Source organism: Equus caballus, chromosome 14 (assembly GCF_041296265.1).
Source record: "Equus caballus isolate H_3958 breed thoroughbred chromosome 14, TB-T2T, whole genome shotgun sequence".
Classification (NCBI taxonomy): Eukaryota; Metazoa; Chordata; class Mammalia; order Perissodactyla; family Equidae; genus Equus; species Equus caballus.
Window position 1 is genome coordinate 107767025 of NC_091697.1, and position 17055 is coordinate 107784079.

The following is a 17055-nucleotide window of genomic DNA, read 5'->3' on the forward strand; positions in this document are numbered from 1 at the left end:
CCCCATCACTCCCGAGGCTGAGACTTTTAAAAGAAAGCCCCACCCCGCAACTTGGGGACCCATTGTCCTTTCTGAAAGCGGTAACCAAGGCCCCGGGGGCGGTACGAGGCGGCGCCGTCTGGGAACGGAGCGCCAGCGGTTCTCCATCTCTGCGTCCCGGGGGTGGGGGAGCGGGCGTGGCCCCAGGACTGGCCTCGTCATCCCGAGGAAAGAAAAGATCGGGAGGTTTTAAGCCAGAAAAGGCATTTCTCGGGGGCTGAGGGGCGGTGGTGAGGATGATCCCCACGCGGGCACTGACTGGCACATGGGACTTGAGCCTGGGATCTGCCGGCCGGTGGTCCCAGCACTTTGCGGGGGAGAGGGGGGAGCTGAAGGGAGTGATTGCATCAGGCCCCCCCGCCCCTTTGCTTCCTGCGGTTGCGGGTTTTTTGTGGCCTCTGCTCCTGACACCTGCAATTCATTTAGCGGAAGAGACGGTGGCCAGCTCGGATCTGCAGACCCAGCTGGTGACAGATCCCTCAGGGTTAGGAGAGTCTCCCACCGGGTCGCAAATCTAATAATTCGTGTTATTCTCCCTAGTTAGCCTAGAAAGGAGTCCGGAGCGATGCGGAGGTGGCGGGCGGAGGCGGGGGTGCGGGGCGCGGCCGAGGAGGAGGGTGGCCGTCGCGCCCTGGGTGGGGTCGCTTCTGCGCTTCTCCCCGGCCCGACCCTGGGGGCGCAGGGCCTCTTACCGAGCTCGATGTTGCCGATGGCGCGTCGCAGGTGCTCCTCGGTCACGATCTCGCCGACGACCACCAGCAAGTAGAACTTAGTGTCGAGGAAGCGATGCGACAGGCTGGGCGAGGTGGTCGCCGCCGGGTTGGCCATGCCGCCGGACGGCTCAGGCTCGGCGGCTTCCACCACCACGGTCGCCATCGTGCCGGCCCTCCGCCTGAGCGAAGTGTCCTGCTCCTGCCGCTGGGCTCCTCTCGTCTGCTCTGCGGCAGGAGAAAGGCTTATCTGGGAAGGTGCGGGCTCGGCTCCGCCCCTGCGCCCCCTCCTCCAGGCGCGGCGCCGCCTCCCCTCCGCCCTCTCCTGGAGCGCGCGGCGGAGAGGAGCGGGGAGTGAGAGAGGCGGGGAGGCGGCGCCGCTTTTCTATGGAGACTAGGCAGGGAGCCGGGGAGGAGGAGGAAGAGGAGGAGGGAAGGACCACCCGGCACATCCTCACGCGGTGGCTGCCTCCCCTTTCCAGCCGTTGGCCCAGGGCTGATGTCATCTGCAGCAAATCATCTCGCCCGCGGCCCGGAAGCCGGAGGGACGAGGTGTGCGGACAATGGTCAGAGAAGGGCCTCGAGTCAAGGGGCTGGGGGACCCTAAGGGCTCTGCCGCAGCCCTGAGGGGGAAAACACTCCCCAGCTGCACCCCCCACACGCCCACTGCCCGCTCCAAAGCCTCACCCCGCTCGTGCAGGAGCGCGGGATGGGGTTCCATTTTCAGAGTGGGGATGTTTACCTTGTCCGAGGTGTCTGAGTCAGGGCCTGTGTCGGGTCTGGGGCGGTGAAGCCAGGTTGTCAGGACGTGAGATAGCACAGCGGGCGTGGTGCTGCGGGGACCCCGCCCGCAAGACGGAGCCTGTCTTTTCTTTGGCCTTGTGGATTCAGGAAGACATGTTTACCAGTATTTGCCACCTTCCCTTAAAGAATGCATCAACAAGGACCGTTCTGGGCAAGGCCCGGTGGTGAAAAAGTACTGGCTTTGTGGCGCTCCTGGGAAATGAGGGGGATACAGATGCGGATTTCTTAATAATGTGCGGAACAGATAGTATCAGGCATAACAAAGAATAAAGAGAAGATACTGTCTCTACCCAGCAGGATTACAGTGATTATAATGTACTTTTCAGTTCCTTGGGGAACACAGGAGCAAAATCATTTCATGTGACAATGATGTCTTTTAAAATGTATGTAGCGTTGGGAATTTTTATTGCCTTTGTCCATGTTTAGAAGAACTCATAAAAATGATGTTTAAAGGCAGCCCATCTACAACCATTTCTCACAAACGCACTGAAGATGGCTTCTGTCCCAGGAGAGGAGTGGTGGAGGAAAAGGAACAAAGTGTGCCAACCTGGGGAGGTCATGAAAGACTAGGGACTGCAGGGTTAGGAGAGAAGAATGGCTGGAAGTCAGAGTAGGTGATAGAGTTTTAAGTCTCGAATGCGTATTAGTAAAATAAACAAATAAATAAAAAATGGCTGGATATGCTAAGATTTCCAGAATAACCCCTTGTCTTAGCTGTTAACCACGGTGGCTTATTGGTGATGGACTCTTTGCTCTTAGCTCTTCCCTGAAACTCTGGCATGGGAGTCATGGTGGGCAGCCCAAGGCTGTGGCCCCAGCCTCCTGCCAGTCTGATGGATGGCGCATAAAGATACCATCTGACCCACAGCACTTGGGGTCTGCGGCAAGCTCACAGGTGAGCTGCGTTCACCACTGAGTAGCGACACAGAGTTTCCAAGTGAGATGGTAACAGATCATCTCTTGGTCAAGAGAAGGATTTCTACTGACGTTAGATAGGTGAGGCTGGCACCACAGCCCGTCATTGCTGGAGGACAGCTGGTGAGGAGGACCGTTTTCCAAAAGTCGGCCATTGGAGCTCAGGGCCACCTAATGATTGTCTTTCATTTCTCTGAACAACCGTTCTTTTTATTTATGCAATAATTGTCTTCACCTCTATTTCTTTTACTTGTTTATTCTTAAATGAAATTCTTTATTGCTGTATAAATGGAAACACTAATACGCTTATAAATAGAAGGTATCCCTAAGAATATGCAAAATGAAAAGAAGATACTGTGATTAAGTTCCTCCTGTATACTGTTGTTGTTTGCTCAAAACTCTGACCCCGAGGTGCACCCTCCCTAGGTTACAAATGGAGATTAGCAAGGGTTGGAGAGGTGTTACAGACACACTAGCACCTAGCGGAGTTGTTCTTCATGTCGCAACAGAAGGTTGGGTCAAAATAACAACGGAAGAGCTTTCTTAGCGTGAGAGTCAGTGCAGGTAAGTGCCATGACATGAAGTCATCACGCGCACTTTGACAAACAGACGTGCCGGGAGAGCACAGACTGGAGATGCTGACTGCTACTGGACAGCTGCACAACTCTGCACAAGCGACTTCTTCTTTTAGATCTTCAGTCTCTTCATCTGTATCCTGGGAAGAATAATGTCGTTATAACTGAGTGAGTAGCTGTGTAAGAGAGGAGGAAATGGTGTAGTGTGTGAGAACCTGAGACAGTGCCTGGAATATAGTAAGCACTCAAGGCACGGTGGATAAACACGCCTATTTTGTCGCAGCTTCCTGGACAATGGAGTAAAAGCAGCCTTACAGAATGTGCAGGTGACATCAAGTTGGGCACAATTACCAACACCTCTGAAACAAGAATAGAATATTAAGGGACACTAAAAACTTAGTCCCCCACATGCATCTCAGTTCTAAGGAGGAGAAAGGGAAAAAACCACCCTATAAAGTGCCTGTGTTACCTGCCGCCACTTGCCGTCACCTGAATGTCCCAAGAACACGCTCTCAACCCACAGCATCTGTGCCCTCCAGCCTGATCCTCTCACCTTTCCCAGCTCAGTGAGCAGTATCGTCATCTACCCCGAGGAGCAAGCCAGAACCTCACGGGCATCTTAGAGTCCACCCTGCCCCTCAGCCCCGCGTGCAAGTCAGCGTGGAGCCATGTCAGTTTTACCTCCCAGGTGTCTCTTCAGTCCATCCACTTCTCTCTGCTTTCGCCGCCCTAGTCCAGCTACCGTCATCGTGGCAGGTGTAGCACACAGGTTAGAGACTGGGTTCTGAAGTCAGATGGGGCCTGGTTTTGCATCCCAGCACCATAGTTTATTAGCTGTGTGCCCTGGGCAGGATGCTTAACCACTCTATGGCTTGGCTTCCCCACTTGTGCAGTGGAGATGAGGACCACCCCACCAACAGGGGGACAGTTGAATGTGTAGAGTGCTTAGGACAGTGCCTTGTATGTAATGAGGACTCAATAGGAGTCAGTCGTTTTTGTTATTACTGTTATTTAACATGTTACTATGGAAAAGTAGAGAGAATAGTATAAGAAACCTCTATGCACCCCTTATCCCCAATCAAATGATTTTTAAATGATTAATCAATCAAATGATTAAATCAAGTTCCAAAAGAGGTCCATATATTTCAATTGATTGATATATCTTAAATCTCTTTTAATCTATGGGTTCCTACTCTATCTTTTTTTTTCCTGCAGAGTTTCACCAAGTCTGAATTTTGCTGATTCATCCCTGTTGTGTTATTTAACATGTTCTTCCATCTCCTGAATTTCCTGTGTATTTATAGATAGATCTAAAGGCATGATCAGATGCAGGTTTGATTTTTTTTTTTTTTTGCAAGTATACTTCTTAGGTGATATCTATCGTGTTCTTCCATCAGGAGGCACATAAAGATTGGTTGACCTTGTTCTGAGATCTTAGCAGCCATTGATTGTCATTACCTAGATCCACTATTTTATTAACAGTTGGAAAATGGTAATATTCTAATTTTATTATTCTTTCTTCACTTGACAGCTGGAAGACTTCTGTTAGGGGAAGTATCACTCTGTCACTTGGTTAGCCTGCAGTGCAGTTTGTGCAGGAAAGAAAGGATAAATACATGCTTCTTTCTCTTTATTTACTAATTTTCAAAATAATGAATTCGCCCCATAACATCCTCCAAAGGTGAATAATAATTTTTTTGTATCATTAAGAATCTAACTTGAAGTCATTATTCATAATGATATTTTAATTTTCCCATCTTTGGCCAGCGATACGATAAGATGTTCCTGGCTCCCCTTGTATATATCTAACCTCAGAACCTGGAATTAGCCATTTCTCTGATCCTTAAGTGGGAAATGGTGTTTAGAGGCCATAATCTGGATACTAGGGGGGACTTATTGCTACTATCTTGGTCATTGTTTCTAGATGTTTTCAGTAGACAGAAATAGAAAATAAATCTTTTTCAAGATGAAATACATTATGAGGTCGTATTGATCCTGCCAACTCAGGATCAGGACCATAGGGATTTTGCTTAACCCTCAATCTGACATCTGTATTTCCTTTGTCTGATGCCAAGAATTCCAGTTCTCAAGGACACTGAGGGTGATAGAACAAGAATAGCAGATAATTTCTCATTTTCTTTATCTAACAATATATGTGAATTATACTCAAATTAGTAATACTCAGAATAGCAATAAAAATTCTGCTGATATCAACAGGATTACTATTTAGGAATTTTTTTTTTTGGCAGTTTTCTTTGTCATTAGACATATCCCAAAGGGTTGCAATTTTAAAAGCTCTTGAATTATTCTTTTTTATATGGTTCTGCCCCTCACTCAATACAAAATTGGGTTTATTTGTTTTGTTTTCAGTTTTTTTGAATTGATTTTTTATATTTAATTTTGCTTTGTAACTATGTAAAATATTTGGTTCCAAAGTCAAATCTACAAAATGAGTTGTATTCAGGGAACTTTCACCTCTATCCCTTTCTCCTCCACCCTGCTCCCTCGCTTTCCCTATAAATAACTCTTTTTTCCTTGGTTTAGCCTTCCATTGTCAAATCCCCTCTCCTACCTCTTTTAGATAAACAGCAGCATGTACATGCAATTTTCCCACTTTGCTTTTTCCACTTAACAATATATCCTGAAGATAGCTCCATAACAGCACATATGAATCTTCTGCCTTCCTCTTTATAGCTGCATAGTAACCATTGTCTTTATTTATTATGATTTATTTAACCAGCCCATTATTGATTGGCCTTATTGAGTTATTTCTGGTTTAACTTATATTATAAGCAGCAGCTGTAACTATTTTTTTCCTGTGAAGCAGCCATAGTAACTTGACTAGCATTGCATATCCACTGGGACCCTCATCGGACCCCGGCTCCATACCACTCACAGGGTGATCTTTCCTGGTCTGGTGTGTTAGCCCACCCCTCCTTGAGACCCTTGAATGGCTTCCCCTTGGCTTTAGGATAAAGATCATTCTCCTTAGTATGGCCTGCATGGTCCTGCAAAGTCTGGCTCCTGTCTGTCTCTCTGCTTTATCGTTGCTTTCCAGCATCAGCCACACTGACCTTGTATGAGGCCATGCGTCCTCCCATTGTGGGACTTTCCCTTGCTCTTCCCCCTGCCAAGAGCAATTACTAGTTAACTTCACCTAGTTAACGTCTTTTTGTCCGGCATATCTCATCTCAGCCATCACTTCCTTCCGGAAGCCCTCTCTGACCTTTGTCACTAGGTCACTTAACCTTAGGCACTTTTAGCTCCGGGCCGCACTTATTTGTAACACTTGTCATCATTGCAATTTCACGTTTTTCTATGTAATTTAAAAAATTTGTCTGACTTCAGCCCCGGACTCTCTGCTCTCGGAGGCCAGAAGCATGTCTATCCCCCGTACTGCACACACCCGCCCGCGTACTGAGTCTCCCAGGGCCCCGCACTGGCGTGTGCTCTGTGAAAGTTCAACAGCGACCACGTGAGTGGCTCCTGTTAGCCACGTGCCGGTGCCAGCTGCTTTAAGGACATTGCTTCAGTGACGTCCCACAAACTTCCTGAGAAGTTGGTCTTGTTGTTCCTCACTTTGATGCTTTAAGGGCTCTTTCACATTTCCCATCTTGGTAATTTGTATTTTCTGTCTTTTCCTCTTGTTCAGTCCTTCTAGGGGCTTATCAATTTTGATAATCTTTACAAAAAACTACATTTGGCATTACTGATAGTTTTCTGTTGTATGTATGTGTATCTATTGTCATTGAACCTCTTCTTATCTGCTCTATTTCACTCCGTCTAATTTCTTTGGGTTTTATCTTACTGCTTATTTTAGCTCCTTGAGAAGCTCAGGTCCTTGCTGTTCAGGTTTCCTTCTTTTCTGATGTTTGTGTTGAGGGCTTTACATTGCTCAGTCCTGCTATAGCCACACCCTATACATGTTCATATGTCGTATTTTCATTATCATTCACTTCATAATGTCTTCTGATTTCTTTGTGATTTCTTCTTTTGCTGTGAGTTATTCTTATTGCTGTTTGACAGATTAAAAACTGACATGCAGAAAAGTCAGTCAGTTTGCTGCAAATCCCTGAAAACCTGTGAAAACTCACATGCGTCAGGCTTCAAGTTCACAACCTTCTCTCTGTAACGTTCTCCCTCTACGCTGCAGGAATGGGAGCAGATTAACAGAAGCGCAGCAAACATGTTGGTTGGGAAGAGGAAGGAAAGACAAGGATCTAAAAGTCAGAGTATGTTTCACATCGAATGAGCCTGTAATATTGTGTTATTATTTAAAATTGGAGTGATTCTAGAATATAAGTTAAGGCAGTATGTCATTTAAGGATTAAGAAATAGTCCTTCTTTACTCTGCATTGGCTAGTCTTTTCAAATGTTAAGTTAGCTGTAGAAAAATTAACAGAGAGTCTGAGGAAAAGAAAAATTAGAGAAAAGACTGATAAGCAATGAGGTACTAGAGAAGATTCTAAGAGCATGACCTAAGTGTAAGGGGGTGCAGCCGTTCTCTCCACCTGAGAAAGGCATGGCCTCACTCTCAACAGTGGCTATTAAGCTGTTTATAAGAGGGAAGCTCCTGAAAGCTCAGTAGCATCCTTCACAGCCAGGGCAAATGTCTCAGACTTATTTCTATTTAATCATTCTTGACTCAGAAAGTACCTCTTCTTTTCTTTTGGTGGAACAGTGAAAAAAATATCATCCTGGTAGACCAGTTAGCTAAGATCAGATCCCTTCCTGGCCGTGAACTGGGTCCTTCCCATCACCACATTCCAACAACAAACCTTTGTAAATGCATAGAACACAGAACCAAAGTTCCTCCTTCCCACCTCTAATCCAACTCTCCTCCCTAGAGGTAATGACTGTGATTAAGCTAAACTATGTATCATATTAAATATATGTTATATACATAGTTTATATATACAATATATATAGTTTGTATATAATTATGTCATAGAGCTTATATATAACTATGTATAGTTATAGTTAATACATATATTCTGTATACACACGTGTATACATACATGTATATTTATTCTGTGTATATGCACACACATACCTAGCCCCCCAACATATATATATTCATATATATAGCTTTTCCCTCAGAAATGGAGTAACATTTTACATACTGTACTTCAGTGGCATTTTCCCTTTGGAGCTCTTTTCATGCAAATATGTAAATTTCGACCTTATTTCTTAACTACTGCCTAGCAGCCCACAGAAGGAATTTACGGTCCATGCACACTTTCCTCTGTTAGTGGTACTTTAGGAAGTCTTTGTTTTTTCCTATTATAAATAATGTCACAATGACCATTCTTGAAAGTGTTTCTATGTGCAAATGTGTATCTCTGAGCACAGATGCCTAGAAGTCAAACAGATGAGTTGAAGGTACGTAATATTACGTAATACTAACATTAAATGACTCCTGCCAAATGACCCTGCAAAGAGAATTTAGCAATTTGTACTCCCACCACATCATTGACTGTTTCCCCACACTATAGTATAAATCTTTTTAATTTTTGCTCATCAAAGGGAGAAAAATATTTATTTAAAAGTGAGCATCTCTTTATTTTCCTTTTTTTTTTTTTTTTTAACTAATTGCATTTGTCCTTAAAATTTGCCCTTTTGTCCTGTTGGACTGTTGGTTTTGTCTTTATGGGTTTGTAGGAGCTCTTTATATAATTTGGATAATAAGCTTTGGTCATCAATATATGTTGCAAATATTTCCTCTCAGTCTGTTAGGTTTTGTGTGTAAGCCCATTTGTAATGTCCTTAACCATGTGAGACATTCCATTTCTTTTAAGGTTAAACCTATCTTCTTCCTTTATAAACTATTGGAGGCTGTCTTCCTTAGGGAGGGTCCCTCGCCCACAACCTTAAAACTATTCTGCTAATAATTTTACAGTTTTGTTCAATGGAGAGAGTATTTCATTCAGGAGATCAATAAAGGTTCTCAGAGGAAGAAATATTTGAAATTTTCCTGAAAGAATAATTTCTTTTTCAGTGGGCAGAGATGAGAAGGACCATCTACATGAAGAGAAGAGCGTGAGCAAAAACAACCGGGAGAATGATGCTGAGCTCCTTCTCGAAGACAGCTCGTAGCTTCCTCCTCCCTTCTTTATACACAGTGTACCTTGCTGAACAAGCTGTTCTTTACCTCACTTTTATCACTTAAGAGAGCTTTGAAATATTTCCATAAAGAGCATCCCCATTCCTTTTGACCAATGAGTAGAATCTCATGGTGTGTGAATATCATAATTTGTCACTCTTGTTTTTTTTTTTTAATCATTCCTCTACTGATGATTACTTCCAATCTTTTGCTAATATAAACAGTGCTGCATTAAATAAGTTTCTATTTTTGTCATTTCCCATACGTTAGAGACTATCGGGAGGAAAATTCCTGGCAAAATTGCTGAGTCAAAGGATACACGTTTGAGATTCTCTTAGAGGTTGAAACTTTGCCCCCTGTTGCTCTTGTCCCCGTATGTCGTTATTCTACCAGCTGACTCCTCACAATAGAAGTGTTATCAAACTTTTTGATTTTTCCCAACTTTTAGGCAAAAAAAAAAAAAGATATCTCTGTGTGATTTTAGTTGCATTTCTCTGATTCTAAGTGAGGCAGACCATCTTTTCACATGTTTGGGGCCACCTGCAGTTTCTTCTCTCTGAACTGTCTGCTTGTGTCCTTTGACCATTTCTCTATTGGATGGTTAGTGTTTTTCTTACTGATTTGTGTGTATACTTTATACATTAGGGAACTTAGCCTTTTTCTGTAATATGACTTACAGGTATTTTTTCTCAGTTTGGCAATTGTTTTTTGACTTTACGTACCACAGATTTTGCCATGGGGAATATTTTTTATGTAGTTAAATTTAACTATTGTTTCATTTGTGGTTTATGGGTCCTTTCTTATATTTAGAATGCCCTTTGCCATTCCAAGATTATATAAGAAAAACTCTCCCAGGGTTTTTTCTAGTGCTTTTAAGACTTCATGTTTAATATCTGGGATTCATCCAGATGAAGACGGTGAGATAGAGACCCACTTCCTTTTCCCCAGCTCCGCAGTGTTTTACTGACAGAAGACTGCAGAATTTTGTAATGACTTGGTAACTTATCTTTCTCCCCAACTGATTTTGAAGTGTGTCAGAGCAGAAACCTTGATTTCATGTTTTTGTTTCGTAATCCACCCTGCCCCTTTAACCCACTTCAGCCGATTCACCAGAACTTCACCTAGCGTCTGGCAATTAAACAGTTCTGATTCTGCATTTCTTGACTGCTGGGGAGGTAAGATCCGCCTGGGTTAAGCCAGGCCTACCCGGGGAGCGGCTGAAAATGAGGCTGGACCTTCTGGGCCTTTTCGTTAAACTCAGGCTCGTACTAACTAGCCGAGCCAAGTGAGTCACACCGACACACGTAGAGGATGGCGTCCCAAGGGGAGAGAGTTATCTCGGAAGGAGCCGAGCCTGCCTGGAGCCAGAGCTTCTCGGCTGGCACTGCAGACAAGCAGCTGCTGCCACAGCAAACCACAGAGCAACAAGCAGCCCGGCTTGCGCAAGGTGGGAGCTGCAGACGTACACACAGGCTCCCCTCCAGGGCCGCCGGCAGCCCCCAGGGACCATGTATTCTAAACAGAGTCCAACCAGCTCACAGGCAGGGAAGCCATCGATTGCCAGCGGAGGTGCTCCGGGCTGGGGTGAAGGGGGCTATCTCAGACTCTGGGGGAAACATCCGGAAGGCACCCTGCCCAGGGAGAAGTGCTCTGTGTCATCTGCCGAACTCTGGCAGCAATAGCAGAGCACCAGTCATCACCCACACCATTTTAGGCCCCAGGAGGGCACAGAGTTGGCTCCTGGCTCAGGTTAGTCAGGCAAGTGACATATGCACATACAAAGATGGTGTCAGGCAGCAGAAAGGAACGCCCTGAGAGGGTCCAGTTTGCTCAGAGGAGTGTGGGGGAAGCAGCAGGCGCATCCAGCTGGAAGGACCAGGAATATGCAGGAGGAGGAAGCAGCAGGGAAGCCTCCCAGGCCAGGAGTGCTCTCAGCCTTGGGGAGGCAGGACCTGAAGCCACTTTGTGAGGCCATTAGGAAGAAAGCTGACGGGGCCGTGTGGCGGGCAGAATGAAGGCCCCAAAAAATGTTCACGGATGTTCCTGGCTTATCTGGGTGGGCCCCATATGATCATAAGGGTCCTTAGAAGAGGGAGACAGGAGGGTCTGAGTTAGAGACGGACATGTGATGATGGAAGAGAGATGTGACGAGGTGACAGGGAGACAGAGATAGAGATTGCAATTTGAAGGTACACTGCTGGCTTTGAAGGTGGAGGAGGGGGCTATGAGCCAAGGAACGCAGGCGCCTCTAGAAGCTGGCAAAGGCCGGAATTGGATTCTGTCCTAGAGCCTGCAGAAGGAACGAAACTCTGCTGACACCGAGACTTTAGGACTTCCGACCTCTAGAACTATAAGGTGATAAATCTGCATTAAGTCTCTGAACTTGTAGCAGTTTGTTAACACAGGCAGGTTAGATACTTTGGGAGACACAGTTGCTTCTGAGAAGCTCACGTAGCCTGGCATTCTGATGGCTGTGGCCCAGTGCCACCCACATCGTGAGCTGGGACGGGCCGAAAGCTGGGACTGCTGGGATGCTGCCTGATCGGCGTTTCCATCTTTTTTTTTTTTTTTTAAAGATTGGCATCTGAGCTAACATCTGTTGTCAATCTTCTTTTTTCTTCTTCTTCTTATCCCCCAAAACCCCCAGTACATAGTTGTATGTTCTAGTTGTGAGTGCCTCTGGTTGTGCTATGTGGGACACCGCCTCAACATGGCCTGATGAGTGGTGCCATGTCCACGAGCAGGATCCAAACTGGCGAAACCCTGGGCCACCGAAGCAGAGCACGCGAACTTAACCACCACGGGGCCGGCCCGCTGGCGTTTCCATCTTTGTGCTTCTCAGAGAGCACAGTCAGCGTGCGTGGCATTCACCCTGTAAGCTGGTTGGAGCTGGGCAAGAACATCTGAAAACCACTGGGATTTCAAATAGCGATGTGTTAGAAAACTGGGCAATTTCTCTCAAATCTCATGGTCAGCAAGTGTCTGATTTCCCAATAGACAGTATTTCAAGTTTTGCCATTTCTGACAGGAGCTTGGTCCTGTTTAGAATTATAGTTGCTTATGGACTAGTTCCTTCCGAGATGGACTCTTTCTGTGTGTAAGTGGGAGGACTTTGTCAAAGCGGTAGGAAAAAGGGAAATCACACACAGTTGACCAGATGAAAAGAAAGTTTCCCAAGTTGTGATGTCAGCGCACGAAGAGACAGTCCTTCAATGGTCACTTGTGCATTCATTGAGTCAATGCATCTTTTTTTTTTTTTTTTTAAGATTTTATTTTTTCCTTTTTCTCCCCAAAGCCCCCCGGTACATAGTTGTGTATTCTTCGTTGTGGGTTCCTCTAGTTGTGGCATGTGGGACGCTGCCTCAGCGTGGTCTGACGAGCAGTGCCATGTCCGCGCCCAGGATTCGAACCGACGAAACACTGGGCCGCCTGCAGCGGAGCGTGCGAACTTAACCACTCGGCCACGGGGCCAGCCCCTGAGTCAATGCATCTTTAATGAGCGTCTTCCGTGTCCCAGGTGCCGCTGTAGCTCCTGAAGACACGATGATGAGAAAAACAGGCGTGGTCCCCAACCTCGCAGAGCCTCCTTTCCTGAGGGGAAGATGCAGATGTGGGAAACCAGGGAAAGCGGAGAAATGGCATCTCAACCATTCTGTGGAGGAGAAGAGAGGGAAGTTCACTGGACAAAGGACTGCTGGAAGAAGGCAGAAGGGGCACGGACTCCACGTGGAGGAGCAGCATCTCGGACGCCCTCGAACTGCCCTTCCTCCGTCCATGCCTGGGAGCTAGAAGCCAGCCACCAGTGCACGTGACTTGAGAAAGAGCCCACGGCGGTAAAGAGTGTGGAGCATCTGCCAGAACTAAAGGAGCGTGATGATGACCAGACTCAGCAGGCCCCGTGGGACCGGGCATCCAACTGCCTTCACAGTTGGTGGCAGCTTCAGAAACGTTGTTCCCTGAATCCACATGCATCCGTTTTCCAGGGCACAAAACCAGCCTGGGAAGGTCCCCATGACACCACCAACAGGCATTATTACCACCTGGAGGACCCCTGACTACGCTGTTGTTGCCCAACCTTTTGAACCATATGGCCTCCTGTGTAAATATAAAAATACGTTAAGCATCAGGATTCAAACCCAACCAAACCCAACCAAAGGGTTCTGATTTGATCTGGAAAAGCATTTTGCCTGAATGGTGACAGCAGCATGAACTGGTGGCATGCAGCATGGGAGAGGGCCATTGAGGCCATTTTGACGTGAAGGCCACTGGGCTTGTCTTTGAGCCACAGGTGACCTCCCCAAGACTGTGACCCGCGTTCCCCTCACCACCACCAGTGAGATGACCCTGTAAGTGGTTACTAACAGAGAGGAAGTCAGACCAGTGTATCTGACTTCTCATCCCCAAAAATAATGATTAAATAGTCAATCAACGTATTTGATGGAAAAATGCCACACTACCTACGTATAAATGATCCCCCAAAACTTCATGCTCAGTGTGGCATAGAGGGTAATCAGGCGAGTTCGTAGTCAGGTTGCCGACTTGGAAGCCTACTCCCACCGTTTATCAGTGTGTATGTTGGACAAGCGACCTCACCTCGCTGTGTCTCAGTTTCCTCTTCTGAAAACTGTGGGTGCCTCTCATTTCCATCTTCCACTTCAGTCGTCCATTCGTTGACTCATTTGTGTTGATTGTAGACAGCCTGGGTGTCAGACACAGCTAGTTGCTTGGGAGACAGCCTGCGTAAATGTCTAATTTAAAATCTTTTGGGAGATATAGGTTGTGTCCACAGCTCCAGGGCCAATCTTAGTGTTAAGTTACTTAGTTTTACTGCTTTGACATATTTTTGCTGCTTCTTGGGGGTTTTTGATAATGCCTTAAAATAAAGTAAAATAGACTGTAAAAAATGTCACTGTATAATCCACCCATGATTGTGTTGTTTTGTCCTTCAGAGTTCTCCGGAGCCACAAAAGACAACAACAAATAAAATAACATGTAATGCAAAAGATACGCCGGTACAGCAACATGTATGCAGACTTACAGACGTAAGTTGACAGGCACGCCCCTTGGCAGAATATTCTCTGGGACACCCTACAACCACACGTCTACACTCTGTAGGGCCCCTCAGACAAGGTTTGTGAAGTGTGGCAGTGTGGCCTGGCCACCGCATCTTCTGACAGTGAATCCTAGTTCTTTAACACACAGCAGCAGCTGCCGCCCGAAGATGGCCGGGATGTGATTGTGGTGGCTTCTCTTCCAAGAGGCCAGTCACACGAGGTCTCACCTCTGAGTCAGAAATATTTACTTCTGCTTCTTCAGAACTCCCACCAAAAAGAGAAAAACCACTCTCAGAAGCTCTGTTCCAGCTCACAAGTCCCTGGGGCATAAACCAGGGCTGTGAGCAGTGGCCGGGTGCCTGGCTGGGTCTTCAGCCTCCCGTGGCGTCTGCCAACACCGAGCTCCTGGGGAGGGCTCCTGGGCCTTCGGTTTAAAGGTTTTCTTTGGTGTGGTGGGAAGACAGGATGAAAACAGAAAAGAAATGGAAAAACGGGAAACCGTGGCATGTGTAAGGAAATGAGAGGTATGCACGGAGCGCTTTTGTGCAGCCTGAAGCGTGATGGTTGTCAAGAGGAGAAACACCCGTATGATGGCTTGGGTTGCAAGCTGAACTAGCCACTTTTTCGTGGAACACAATTTTTACTTGAAAGAATGACTGACAGACAAACTGTGGTTATTCAGACTTGGGTATCTGGCAGACATTTGATCAAAAATGAACAAAGTGAGCCTGTCACTGCAAGGAAAACAACTGATGGGATTTGTTGCCAATAGCACAACTTTAGCTTTCAAATGAAACTTCGAGTTTGGGAAAACCAGAGCTTGCAGCTGCCCAATAATGAAAGGGCTCTGATGAGAATGCTGTGACATGGACAAATTGATTTTTGATATTGTATAATGAAATTGTCAAATTAGAATGATTTGTATAATTTGGTGAACCAATGAATTTTTATCCGTGCATGATTTTGTAACATCATACATTTTGGTACTTTGGCTGAAATACAATGATGGCCACTGGAACGTCGTCGCTGCAGTGAATTGTCGTCTCTCCTACTGTGGGGAGTTTCCTTCTCGGTTCTCGGTTTGTTTGCCTCCTTCAATGTTGATGGGCTGTCAGTTACCATTCCCTGATGAGGTTAATCTTATGACCTTGAAAAAGTATCTCCAACCCCCTCCTTTCTATGTAGCTTCTAATCTGCAAGCTCAGAATAGTGAGTCCGAGTGGCCCCTTGAATCGAGAGCATGAGCTTTAGGGCGTGGATTTTCTAAGGTTTACTTGGTTAATGGGAGGTGTCTTTTAATTTTGTTTCTGGTCCTGAGCCCACTCCTGTCTCCCTGAGATTTCAGGATAGCTGCATCTTGTATACAGGAAGTTTTGCTGTATATGTGATTGCAAAAAATATCCCAAATACACCAACTTACAGTTCAAGTTAAATGAAACCATATGTCTGTTGTTACAGAGATGAAGGTAGATCTTATTTTGAAAAAAATCTTCAAATTGCCATAATTAAAACAAATTCAAGTTATCAGAATAAGGAAGGAGGAGCTACAAGGAGAGTGTCAGAAGGTCCTGCTTAAACAGAATTTGAACTTCCCCTGTTTCGTCTTTAAAAGTTTAATTTCAACTTGTGAACTCAGCTTGCCCTATGTTCACTCACATCTAGTCATCTTGTTTCGTGAGGTGCTTACAAATTAATAGCTTGAAGCTCACTTTAAAATACTACTTTAAAAACTGACATCGATGTTTTGTGCTAATTCTGTTTTCAAAAATATTTTCAAGGGAAGGTTGTCATTCTTTGAGATAGATCAGGCCTCGAGAATGTGCTCGTGGGATACAGACTATGACTGCTAAAGTACAGACAGCAAACAGCATCCTACATTTGTTTTAGAGAAAATAAATTTATTTACCGACATTTGCTCGTCAGTGATCACATCAGGGCTCACCTGCCTTAACTTAGTCCGGAAACAGAGGGAGAAGCTCAGCCGCCAGTCTTTCTTGGCCGCGGTGACCCTGGACGTGCGGGAAGAGGGAACGGTCCAGGTTTCGGTTTGAATGAGGAGGAAACTCCAGAGTTAAGCCTGTAATTAGCAAGTCCAGCAAAGAGCGAAGGGGGGCTGAGCTGTGGCCTTTGCTCTTCCCAGTGGAGAGATTCCCACCCCTCGGGAGGGTCACTGCTTTCCCCTTTCCTTGAGCCTTGAGGTCTCCAGGAGGGTGAAGGCCCAGCCTGTGCCCTGAGGTCCGCGCGGACCTGGGCAGACCTAGGGCTGGAGAGCTGGGAGCGTGGGACACGGAGCGCCAGCCGATGCAGGGTCCACAGGGCAAGGGGTCTAGACATCTACTGGTAGATTCCATTCCTTTCCCGACATTTGTTGTTGCAGGAACATGGCATTAAAAGACAAAATTCTTGCCTGCCACCATATTCCCAAAGCTCTGGAGATGCGGCGTGTCTGGTATGTTTAGGCAGCTGATTGCACCCAGCCGCCTGACTGAGAACCACCCAGGTTCTGGCCTCGCCCCAGCGCAGCTACACCTGGGGGAACAGGCTTGTCTAAAGACCCTCAGGGAGCTTTCGGGGATGGAATTCACCAAGTGCTCTGTGAAGTGAGAACAAAAACTAAACTCAGCTGAAAGGTGGGTTCTCAAAGGCGTTCATGCCCGCTTTCCGACTTCAATAGTGGGCGCGAGCAGGCCATCAATCTCCCTTTGAGGGAGGACGTGTCTCTTGTATCAGAAGAGTCCGCTTTCTCCTCGTTCCCCCGCAATTCTGTGGTTCTGCAGCTGCCCGGCCCGCTCCGCCGACCTGCCTTAGGCCCCAGCGCGTGTAAGCTGACTGGCCAGCCGGGGTTTGGCCTGGGG

At 46.3% G+C, this 17055-nt stretch overlaps 1 protein-coding gene and 1 long non-coding RNA gene across 2 annotated transcripts in view; one reads left to right on the forward strand and one right to left on the reverse strand.

Annotated features, from left to right (window-relative positions):
- The window catches only part of MAP1B (microtubule associated protein 1B), an 89166-nt gene extending 87936 nt beyond the window's left edge, over nt 1–1230 (reverse strand). Inside the window, exons 1-2 of the mRNA XM_070233498.1 lie at nt 1145–1230; nt 732–1057 (exon numbers count right to left, since the gene is read on the reverse strand). Of these exons, the coding sequence (XP_070089599.1) occupies nt 732–915 (184 nt within the window). The 5' untranslated portion in view covers nt 916–1057; nt 1145–1230. The remainder of the gene's footprint in view (nt 1–731; nt 1058–1144) is intronic.
- Nucleotides 222–9382, forward strand: LOC138917377 (uncharacterized). The gene is made up of 3 exons (XR_011425257.1): nt 222–523; nt 7197–7275; nt 9042–9382. It is a non-coding gene; the product is annotated as an uncharacterized lncRNA (long non-coding RNA).
- The last annotated feature ends 7673 nt before the right edge of the window (nt 9383–17055 follow it).